At 41.6% G+C, this 12,398-nt stretch overlaps 1 protein-coding gene across 1 annotated transcript in view; it reads right to left on the minus strand.

The window, feature by feature from the left end:
• The window catches only part of NCOR1 (nuclear receptor corepressor 1), a 4,682,182-nt gene that overhangs the window by 34,363 nt on the left and 4,635,421 nt on the right, over positions 1–12,398 (minus strand). Inside the window, exon 45 of the mRNA XM_044054890.1 lies at positions 7,713–7,895. Coding sequence (XP_043910825.1) covers positions 7,713–7,895 — 183 coding nt within the window. The remainder of the gene's footprint in view (positions 1–7,712; positions 7,896–12,398) is intronic.

The raw sequence follows: 12,398 nt of genomic DNA on the forward strand, positions 1-12,398 counted from the left end.
AGTTGGCACCATTTTGAGAGAGAGAAGCTAGAAAATTTAGGACTGCCAGAAGGGGCACCAAAAAAAAGGTCTAAATTTCTTTGAGTCACTCAAACAGGGAACTTTTTCCATTTGCTTTTGTAAACCACCTTTGTGGAAGGTCTCTGGGATGAATTGAGAATGTGGATTACTTAGGAAGAGAGCCTGGACTAACTAGCCCATCACTGGAAGTGGAGAAGCCAAGTAGTTAATTTGAGGGTTTGAATGTCCGGGAAAGGCAAACTGCATGGGTGAGAAATCAGATCAAGGCAGAGATCCAGCACCCATGGAGGGTGTTTCACATAAGGTCACAGGTAGGGGTACCATACTTGTCAAGGCCAAAAGGGAACAATGATGATTACTGTGACCTTCTCCAATGCTTTCTGAAGAAATTTTGGAATGAGAGGAGATGAGGGGAAGCATAAAGGAGTTTGGTGGACCAAGTGTTGATCAGACAGGGGGAACCAGTGCAAACAACGTGCTGTATTCGGTGATGTGGGGAGAAGCAAAAAGATCACAGCAAGGTTGGCCCCAGTGGCAGATCTGTTCTGCCACATTTAGATTGACGGACCACTTGTGAGGCAAAAGATAGATCTACTCAAACTGTCTGCTAGGACACTGGATTTCCCTGGAATGTGCAATGCGAAATGAAAGTGATTGCAAGATGCTGCCCATTGCCAAAGCCTCACGGCTTCTCAATGCAAGGGATAAGAACAAGTTTTTATTGTTTGTTGATTAACCAGACTAACGACATGTTGTCAGTTTGGAAATATATCAGTCCTTGAGGGAGGGAGTCCTGGAAGGCCTGCAATACTTGGAGAATTGCCCTCATCTCTAAAATGTCGATATGGAGATTGACCTTGGAGGAGGATCATATGCCTTGGACTGTCTTTCTCCTGTAGATCCCCCCTCCTCAAATGAGGAGGCATTTGTGGTTACAGAAGCTTTGGGTTGGGGAAAGACAAATGGATGACCTTACATACGATTTAGTAACAGTTTCTACCCTACAGTAATTAGACTTCTGAACTCAGGTACTAGTCCCAGGTGTCTGGACACAAGTCAATTTTTATTTATTTGTGCAATATATACTTACATATATTCAAAGTAAGTGTGATATTTATTTATTATATTCTAGTCAGTATTTTTTAACTCACTCAAGTACAATATTAGACAAATGACTTGGGGATTTTGATCTGTAGAGTGTTTTGTATTACTTTAAATAGGGTAGTTAATTTAACTCAGGAGAGGGTATTCTTTTCATTTATGAATGTTGATAAATATCCCTACTCTTTCTTGTGTGTACTGGGAGTAGTATTGTATTTTTAGTTGTTTATTGCTCTATTTGTAAGTGTTGTTTCACTTTCCTTTGTAATCTCAAGAATTGAGCTGATGCAAGAAATTTTGTTTAGGCTACACTTGTGTAGTGTAGTTCTAAATGACAATAAAGTTTACTTTGACTATGACATTACCACTGAGGATTTGAGCCAATAGCGAATGTGAGTCATGTGAATGTCTGGCAGACATACTTGGAAAGACATTGGTTGATGCCTGAACCACTGCACTGCTAGGGTCCAATGAAGTACTCATGTGGTATCTGGCAAGAGGGACAAGTGATGGATGCAGTCATCGAGCCCAGCAAACAGAGAGCCATTCTTGCTGCTGGTTTGTGGGATGAGAGAATGGCTTCAGCAAAATTGTGAAGGGTGGATAACCCGTTCTGTGGAAGTCTCGCTATGTGATAAGTTGTGCCCAAATGCACTCCTACGACTTCTATCACTTGTTCAGGATGGAACTGGGACTTGTCCAGATTTACTGTGATGCCCAACACTGAGCAAAGCTGGAGCAAGGAGTTGCTTGCTTGGATGAGTAGATTCCTGGTAGGGACAGAAATAATGATAGGAATTATTGCTTCTAGATCCTGAGAATGTTGACACCATAGGCTTTTTAGATAGCATTGTAGTTTCCTCATATGCAGTCTTGGGGTTTTTGCTGTGTTTGGGTTTGGCTTGAGAAGACCTGGAAGGGGCTGGAAAGGACCAATTCTTAGAGGGCCAGTTTCTAACTAAATCTAGGAGGCTGAACATGCAAAAAATATTTAACAGTTTGCATAGATTTAGCTTCATCTTCTATCTTTTTAAGAACTTCCTAAGCCTTGTTGCCAAACAGGCGGTCCTGAATTAAAGGAGCATCCAACAATTTAGCTTTAACATGATCAGGCAAAGATTGCTCCTTAAACCAAGCATGCCTTCTGAGCACAGACCCAGTAACAGCAGCCCTGCAAGAGGCCTCTAATGAATCAAAACCACATTGCAAAGTATGTTTTCCAACTTGTTCAGCAGAATGCATTAAATCCTGTAATTCTTTATTTTCCACACAGGAATCAACATCATTTTCTGTTTAAGCAGTCCAATAACATGTTGCTGATACTTTAACATATGAAACTGGAAGTTTAAAGCCCTAGTGGCCAAGGTTGCAGAAGTGTAAACCTTAGAACCCCCGCTGGCTTTACCATAAAGGGCTGCCCTCCAAAACAAATCCACACCAACGTGGTGAATGAACCCAAACGATGTTAAATGGCACAGTTGTAATACTTCTTCCTACTTATAAATCCACTCCTCAGATCAACAGTAAAAAATTGTTATTTTAATGAAATAAAAATTCACAAACACATAAACGGAACTGGGATTGAGCGTGCTTTCATCTAAACCATATAGACTTCATCAGAATCCAGTGTATAAAATAATCAGTTGCCTTAAATACATTGTAGACTGCTGGATTGATTGAATAATAGCATAATTACAAAATTGTTGTAAGAATTAGGAACAATGAAACCTTACCACAATCTCTTTCACATTAAAAATGTTCCAGCAGTCTACAATGTATTTAAGGCAACTGATTATTTTATACAATGGATTCTGATGAAGTCTATATGGTTTAGATGAAAGTGCGCTCAATCCCAGTTCCGTTTATGTGTTTGTGGATTTTTATTTCATTAAAATAACAATTTTTTACTGTTGATCTGAGGAGTGGATTTATAAGTAGGAAGAAGTATTACAACTGTGCCATTTAACATCGTTTGGGTTCATTCACCACGTTGGTGTGGATTCATTTTGGAGGGTAGCCCTTTATGGTAAAGCCAGCGGAGGTTCTGTAGTTTTCTGTACAGTTTTTGTGGAGAAGTAGTGGTGGACTGTGAAGTGTAAACCTTCTTACCCCATCTCTCCACCGCCCTGGAGTCTCTATCAGAAGGGGTAGGATTTTTAGCAGTAGAAGCCTTAATGCCCTTTGGCCCCTGTGAAACAGTCTCTGGATATGCAATAGGATTTTTAAAAAGGAACTTGTGGGACTCGGGGACCCTGTAGTATCTGTCAGGTTTTCTGGGAGCAGGAGGCTGGGAATCAGGGGCCAAACTAGATTCCGAAAAAGCATCAACAATGTCTAGTACAGGAGGAATAGCTAAAGGCCTATGCTGAGGTAGGAGAAGGAAATCCCTAAGCCTATTTTTTGAATCAGAAATGGAAATGCTCCCTTAGAGTATGTAAGGTTTCCCTAAAAAGAAAAATCCTCAAGAGGGGAAGCAGAGGGAATGGAGTCCTCTGCATCAGAATCTTCATAATAGATAAGGACAAATCCAGATCATCAGAAGAATCAGAAAAAAACAGAATCCTGATCAGAAGATTCATAATCAACTTCAGTCCTAGGCCTCTTAGAAGGGGTGGGTTGGCTACCCCTGATTAGAGTTATAAGATCTTCAGCCATTCTTATAATTTGTTTTTTAGGCATAGAGGCCTGAGCATGTGGCCTGGGCGTCATTTTGTTAGGCATGCATCGAGATTTGCGTTTAAGTAAAGAAGGCGGTGTCGATTTAATATGCAAGTCCGTAGGCCTGAATACACCCTCAGAAGTCGGAGCGCCTGCACAGTGGCTCCGGACCCATCCAAGGTACAGACATAGTTGAAGCATCTCGCAGCATACCAGACTCCGAATGGGTCTCAATAGAGGCCTGCAAATCAGAAGTAGCGGGTATCAGAGGCTGCGAAAGCGCATCACTGAGTACCGGCGAACTGGCGACTGGCTTAAGAGAAGCGTCGTCAGCAGTTTTGGACCTCGGCGGCCTGTCTCTGTCTTTATCATTGCTTTTTTTCAGAATCCCGGTAGTCAGATGGTTAACTGATGACATTTCTGGATAATTAAACTGAGAACCAAAATATTTAGAGGCGAAAATATACAGACGACGGATAGTGCACTGATTAAATAAAGCACAAAACCGACAGCAAGGTACTTCGTGGTCAGGGCCTAGGCAAGGAATACAGTACGAATGAAAATCTTTATGAGGTATTTGCTTTCTACAAGTAATGCAATTATTAACTTTTACTGACATCGGTAAGGAGCAAGAAAATGTTTCCCCAATGGGGTACTTAGCTTTAGTTGAAGACTTCGGTTCTGAAACTCGAAAATGAAAATTTCAGTCAGACGACTGGCACTTGCGAACTGCTTCTGCTTCAGGCACCGCACGACAAGAAAGACTGGTGTAATGGCGTCGGCTGCATGTTTTATACCCCTGACGACCTGATGTCATTGAAGAAGGGACAGCAACCGACGCAGGACCCAAGACTTTGTTAATCAAGCAGATAACCCAAATGTAATGACTGCAACAGTGAAACACGAAGAACATCAGTGTCCTCTGTGAAAGACTTGCTATACAGACTGTCTCAAGACCTGACAGACCCAGCTTTCTCAAGTGAACTACATTAAAAAGATCAAAACGTGTGTGTGTGTATGTGTGTGCGTGTGTGTGTGTGAGTTAACTGAGCTAGAATGAAAAGTCTGCACATCCAGTCGGGACAGTATTTTCTTGACAGCCTTTCAATGACAAAGCTGAAGATAATCTCAAAATTTGTCTGGTGGGAACTGAAGTCATCTCTCCAGCAAAACCTTGGAATTCCACTCAGCTCGGAATAAAACCAGAAGCTGGAGTCTAGGCACTGAGAGAAAGGGATAGCTCTGAAAACCTCAGATTCAAACCCATCCTCTTGGATCTGGTGCCAATGCTTCAGCTCCAACATCCTTATAGCGCCAATGAGATCAGAGCTGCTCGGGTCAGAGATAGAGCCAGACTGGAAGATAGCCAAACTGTTGTATCCAGCGATAAGTTCTGGGAAACACTCAAATCCTTAACTCCCAAATCCAACGAGGATCAGGGTAAGAGCTACTATTAAATGAGGGGAAGAAAACATAACTCCTGGGTCCAGCAATGGTCAGAAGAGGAAGGACCTACAAATAAATCTGTCTCTTGAGGAATTTCCTCATCATCTGATCCACATCTGCTTCAGATAGGCTTTTGGTTGACAACACCAGCCGTAGGGAAGAAATGGTGGAAGAAGGTTTTGACAACCAGTGGCTAGTCCTTTCTTGTTGTAGAAAGGGCAATCAGAACTGAGAAGCGACTGACTCTGGGGGAAAATGTTGTTTTGGGAAAGAGGGAGTTTTTGATCCAATCAGGATCAGTTCAGAGAAAAATGATGGAGCCAAAAACACAAGACAGGTGAAGACTTATCAGGACAGCACTTTCTCAGCTCCTTGGTCTTTTCTTTAGGCCCCATGACTTTATCGTAGTTAGATTTTTTCAAAGACTTTTTGTTAGAAGAAGGGAAAACTTCACTTATCAACAGGCTGTGCCTTAGACAATTCTCCCATGGGGGCAGGGAGAAGTCAACAGTTCAAGTACCAAAGGCAGTGCAGACAGCATACTGCTCCATTCTAAGTGAAAGACTCCAAGCCAGCACACACACTGACAGTGTGTCTAAATTTGAAATCTTGTGGCTGCAGGCCACATTTTTTTTAAAACCATTTCTCAGCCATAGTGTAATTAATCACAACAGCAATTCTAAATAATTAACATAGAAATAGAGATATATAAAAGTATATGAAAGTACTTTTTTTGTTTAATGGAAAGATGGCACCAAGGTGTGAGGAAATAACAGACAAAATACTTAACTATCTTACTATAACAGGGGAGGTGAGGGTATAAGGACAATATAGAGGTTAAAGCACCTAAAGATACTTATTTAGATGAAAGAAAATGAACAAACAATGGAAAAAGTTTCTTACAACGTAACCCATGCCTGAACAAGGAGATCAGTGTCCATCTCAAAACGAGTAGCAAATGAAATCTGTGATACTGCTGGGCTTTTGGGGGGGGGGGTATGGGTAAGGGAAGGAGCCTCAGCTTAGGCTCTAAAGCCTTGAGTGGCTGAAGACACATCCAAGGTCATATCTGATGACCCATTTGTTCAGAAATTGACAGAAGAGACAGCATCAGATCAATAACTGACCATACCTACCATACCCTGAAGTGTACCTCATTACGAGGAACTTTGGGGTCATTTGGGGTCTTAAAAAGTTCATGTTCCTCAAAGTTCCACATTCAAAGAGTCTGTCACACATTCAGTGTTAGGAATTTTTTAAGTGAAATCCATGGTAAATAGAAATTAATCATATGAATTCATTAAAAGATCTTCTTTATAAGTGAAACCAGCATATTTTAACCATCCTATGACCTTCCTAGTTGAAGTTGTTAGTAAGCCATTAGTATGTGTTCCACATTTTGCCCATTTTTTCCACATTATGAGGGCTAGTGTTCCTCATTTTGGAGATGGAAGGTTGAGGGCTATGATACCTACTACTAACTTAGAAAATAAAAATAACTTAAACTTTTTCTAACAAATATTAAACAGTACAAGGCATTAAATATCACCATAAACAATTCAGTTAACTATATATAGGAATCCTGGACCAAAGGGAGCGAAAGCAGTGCTGTTTCTGCTCCAGCTGCTTGCAGGAATAGAAGTATTAAACTTTGTTAGATTTATCTTTTTTTCTGAAAAGGAAGATGACAGACTGAGAACAGGTTAGCTATTTTTTAAAAGCTATGTTGAACACCTAACTAAACATCAATGTAACAATCTCCCTTTACAGCAGAAAATGATCTCTGTAGTAGGGTGAGTAGCACAAGTATGAGAATATGGAAAAAGCTTGAGAGTTTGAGCAATTCCTAAGGTTACTGCAGTATTGATCAATATAAAGAGCATGTACAGTTGTATAAGCAAACTTAACATAACAGTACATGTTTGAAAGATCACCCTTTGTTTTATGGTGTGTTTATACCAGGGTGTGTACATTTATTTTTTTGTTATTCCTATCATTGTCCTTTCAGGGCTCAGTGTTCCTCTCTGTTGGCATGAAAGCTCTGAACAGCTTTGTGCCCAAACCTGTCTTTTTAGTCAGCTGAGATCAACCGGTCTGTTTGGGTGCTTAGAAGGTGCCCCGAAGCTTTGGAAGCATCTGGCCATTATATCCTAGGCAGGACATAATTCATACATAGCTAAGGCTTCTGCAACCATGATCAATATGAGGAACATCATAGTACATTTATTTGCCACCACCCTCTCCTAAACATTAGATTGAATTAGACTGTCAGTTTCCTATCTACACATAGATTTGAACCTTCCTCCAGTTCTCATTTTACTAAACTTCCATGAAGCACACTGCCAAAAGCCATGAAGCCCAGATAGCCGTCTACAAGTTTCCCCTTGTCCACCTCAACAGGCACAAAAATATATCCTCTTCCACTTCTCATATCCAGTGCTGTTGTACATCTGATAAACATTCACCTTCTCTGACAGAAGTCTTACCGGTAGATGATGGCCTGTCCTCCCAAGGCCATGCTGATGTTTGCCTGTGATAATCTCCTTCTGAATGTACTGAGGACACTGAAGATGGTCTTTCAGTTCCCACATACCCTTGACCAGGAATTGGAGATTTAGACTTTCTGCTGTTGGACTTCACAACCAGCTTTTGCTTTCCAACTGTGATGCCTTAAAAAAGGAGAAATGTAAAATCCAACAGAAATAAATTATCTTGATTTGCTGAATGTGCTACAACAACAGAAGAATCATCCTATCACACTATCAACTACCCAAGGAAAAAAAGAGATGTGTTACTTACTGTACAAGTTGATCTACAAGGCCAGATTCACTATATTCACTAGTCGCAATTTGACATCTTTTTTCTCAGAAGTTCTTTGACCTAGTAATGCACATCTGACAACTGAACACACTATAATAATGTACCTGAACACATGAGCATGCTTAACTCCTGAGAGAAGGCATGTAGTGCAAGTGCATAAATAACAATGACAATTCATCAGCTACAGCTAGTTCTGATGGCATAACGGGGTAAGACCTGACTTGCGTCCAAATTGAGCAGAGTTTGATTAGTGGCCTGGGCACCTGATGGAGCTGGCAGGGGAGGGCACATGCCCATCCTGGAAGTGAGGTCACAGTGGAGCTATCTGTGCAATGCCAGAGTTCCTTAAGAAGATGGGCACAGATATAGATGTGCAACCTGGGCCAAATGTTAGGCTGGCAGCCTCCATTATGGATGTGAGAGAGAATGCACTCACATGGTGAAGGCACTGTTGGACTCAACAAGGAGGCAGATTACATATGTCCTCCCCCTCTAGGGGCAGGGTTAGGCCATTAGACCTCTGGAACGCCAGTGAAGGCATAAAGAAAAGTCATGGCTGTCTTAATGCCATGCTCATTCCCTTATTCAAGATGAAATTCCCAGGTAAGGGAATGAATGATCCATGCCCAAGTGGAGGACGGCTTGATGGTTAGTAGGCATCAGGGCAAACATTACACAGAAAAGTGACTCAGAGGTAATGTACATGTATATAACTGCCTAATTTCTAAGGGAGTCTACCAACTAATGATGGATGAAGGTACTGTTCCAGCAAAAAGCTACAGCAAAAGGATATGAAGGATCCACCAAGAATGAATGGAAATGGTCATAACTTGTGAGAACTAATACAGATACAAGAACTCGTTATACCCAACATTATGGATCCCCCTTTGTACTTCTATGACGGGGATAAATTTCAATCAGTAAGCAGATGAGAGTGTAAAAAGCAAGAAGGCTGACAAGAGGCTAAATGTTCAGAAAGAGGAGTACGGTCATACCAAGGTTCCAAAGACAGCCTGAGTCCTACAGCTGTAATTGAGACAATACCTGGAGAAGGTGTGAACCAATGACCAAGAGTCCATGTCAGAGATTTCCACAATGAAGACATTCTTAAAACAATCATCGCTCTGCATCATTTTGCCAGTGGTTAATTAGTCACCTCACTTCTTAACTGTGTACATATACCTTCAGAATAAACCAAACTGAAGATAAATATCCAGTGCATCAAGGAATTTTTTTCTCTGGTTTCAGATGTTGAGTGTCTTCACTGTTGTAGTAAAAATTCATAGGGATTTCCTGCTAAGGAAGCCCTCTGCCAGCCCAAACAACAGACATTTTAAATCCTCCTCCAGGACTGACAAGAGGCCCTATCCTCTGATGTCAGCATGTTGGGTTATAATTAATGTCTAGAGCCATTTTCTCAAGTGCTTCTTGCTCTCACAGGACTGGAGCCCCAATATCCGAGCCCTAGGTCAGGATCAAAACCCACCCATACTGTCCCCAGCACAGCTAAGTAAAGGAGACCTGTCGAGTAATTCAAGTAGCAAACAAACACCAACTGTACCACAGCTAGGAAGTTTATTATAAAACCGGTAAGCGCTTTCAGAGATGTGTCCCTTCATCAGACAACTCTCAAAAACAACAGCCTAGTACCAATATATGAACCTATATTAAAATTGCTAAAACCATGTCCTACTATGCAAAAAAGCAGGTGCTTCTACTATATAAGGAATGAATTGTTTTGTGAGTTGTCTGATGAAGGGGCACATCCCTGAAAGCGCTTACCTGTTTTAGAATAAACTTCCTAGCTGTGGTACAGTTGTTTGTTTGTTTGCTACTTCAACTATATTTATTTTACAGCAGCTGTTTTATTAGTTGGTACAGGATTTCTGTGTTTTGCATTCTAGACTTGTAGAGTAATCTGCATAGAGAGGAGACCTAAAGGAGAGAGATATAGGAAGCAGACCCCAACCCATAACAATGATAAAGTACAAAAGGAGGGAGGGAAGGGCTACTGCAATATTAAAGACATACTAATACCTACATTTATTACAATGAGACACAAATGTACTATGTTCATTGTGTTTCACTGTTGCAGTAATAACTCACTGGAACGACTTTCAAACCTGTAGAATGGGTAGCAGCAATAGTAGAGGTAAACCCTAGCTCTACAAGTGGATAGGTTGTAGTATTTTGTAAAGGTGTGAAATGAAGACCAGGTGGCTGCCTCCAGGATTTGCTTCATGGGCAAACCCCTGATTAAAGCAGCTGCAGTGGCTCTGGTGGAATGAGTTCTACTTTTTGCCATGGTATTTCTAGCAAAAGCTATGTAGTTAATAATCCATTTAGAGACAATCTGTTTACTAATTGGTTTGTCCAATTTATCAGAAGGAAGGAAAGGCCACAAAGTTGATCAGACTTTCTGATTTTTTTTTTTCGTCCAAGTAAAACCTGAGCTGCCTGTGTACAACCAAAGAATGCAAGCCCCACCCCTTTTTTGAGTTTGTGGGGGAAAAAGCAAGGATATATATAGTTTGATTCAGGGAAAGATCAGTAACCACCTTAGGCATAACAAGTGGAGTTAACTCTTGGACAATGTCTGGGCAAAATGTGAGAAAGGGCTCCTTACACTTCAGTGCCTGTAACTCAAGAGATTCTCCTCACTGAGAAGATGGTTACTTGGAACACTGTTTTCCATTATAAGAGGCTGCTGGTTCAAAAAGGGGGGGCAGATTGAGCTTCTACAATACAAAATTTAGGTTCCAGGAAGGAATAGAATCTCTCTGGGGGGCCTTAGGTGGCTGACACACAAGGAATGGTTTCATCAGAGGCTGGGAAAAGAGGGGACTGCAGGGACACGCAGGCAGAGAGGGCAGAGGCATGAATTTTGATGGATGAGTACGAGTGGCCTTTGATGAGCTTGGCCAGATAGATCAGGATAATGGGGAGGTTAGCTAGTAAAGGTTGCTGGCCCTTGGACTGACAAGCAGCAAATCTTTTCCATGAGATGTATGACTTCCTAGTACTGGATCATCTGGCCCCTTTTAGAAAAAAACACGTCCTTGTCTATGGGCTAACTGAGGAATAATGATTATGTTCTCCAGGCTGCAAGCTTCAGGGTGTGTATATTTGGGTGTATGATGGCTTCTTTGTTTTGTTGCACGAGATCCGCCTCCTGTGGAAGCAGCTAAGGTTCTTGTCTGCTCACATTGTACAATGACAACCAATGCTGCCTTGACAATAAGGGTGCAATCAAAAGCAACCTTGTCCCTTCATTTATGATCCTAACTAGTAATCTGGGATGAGAGGTATGGAAGGGACAGCATACAGAAACAGACCTGTCTATGGGAAAGAGAATGCATCTGTCCTCTAGACCCTGTTGTCTGAAGCCTTTGAGCGATACTTTACCTGTCTATTTTATTTGGAGGCGAAAAGGTCGATTTTTAGCAAACCTTTCTGTGATTGCTGGGAAGATGTGCTTTTTTAACATTCAACTGTTGAGAGTTTGTAACAGACCTGCTCAGATGATCTACTAGACAGTTTTCCTGGAAGATACTCAGCTATGAGGTGCAACCCTATCTCTTCTGCCACCTCCCAGAGCTGCACAGATATGCAGCAGCATGGGTACCTTTGTTCATGAGCCAGATCACCATGGTGTTGTCTGTTTTTATCAAGAGGGAGCCTGGATTCCACAACATTCTGAATGCCCATCATGCTGCTGTACACTGCCATAATTTCCTTCTGGCTGATGTGAATTTGGACTAAGGCTGTCTACCACTTGTCTTGTACTTCAATACCACCTAAATGGGAGCCCAAGGCTATGTCTAAAACATTGAGGTCATAAAGGAGACCTCCCTTTTCTGAAGGCAGGCTTCCATCCACCATACAGCTTTTTTTATGTACGAGAAAAACTTTATATTTAAGCTGAGAGGGTGACTGTGCTGTCAAGAAGCCTTTTGGGGGAACTGTTGTATTTTCCTCATTTGCAGCTTTGCCAGGGGAATCACATGAATGCAGGAGGCCAGGTATCAGAGAGCTATGAGGATATTTCTGGCTATCATGGATTCCTGTAGGGCTAGTGATTTGACGTAGTAAGCAAGGCAAAAAAAAAAGGGAGAGAAAGACCACCTACTACAAACACCAATCTGTTTGAGAAGCAAGATCGGATTTCTTTACCTTCAGGAAGGATCAGAGTCTGACAGTCAGGCCACAGTAAGTTGGGAGTGAGGCTTCCAGCTCATTTGTAGACTTTGCTTGGATTAAGCAATCCTCTAGGTAAAGGTAGATCTGCATACCCCTTGTTCTATAAAAAGCCCCATACTGGAGCCAGACATTTAACACTCTAGGAGCAATAG

The sequence above is a fragment of the Protopterus annectens genome, chromosome 13.part0 (genome assembly GCF_019279795.1).
Source record: "Protopterus annectens isolate FY-2018-M chromosome 13.part0, PAN1.0, whole genome shotgun sequence".
Classification (NCBI taxonomy): Eukaryota; Metazoa; Chordata; order Ceratodontiformes; family Protopteridae; genus Protopterus; species Protopterus annectens.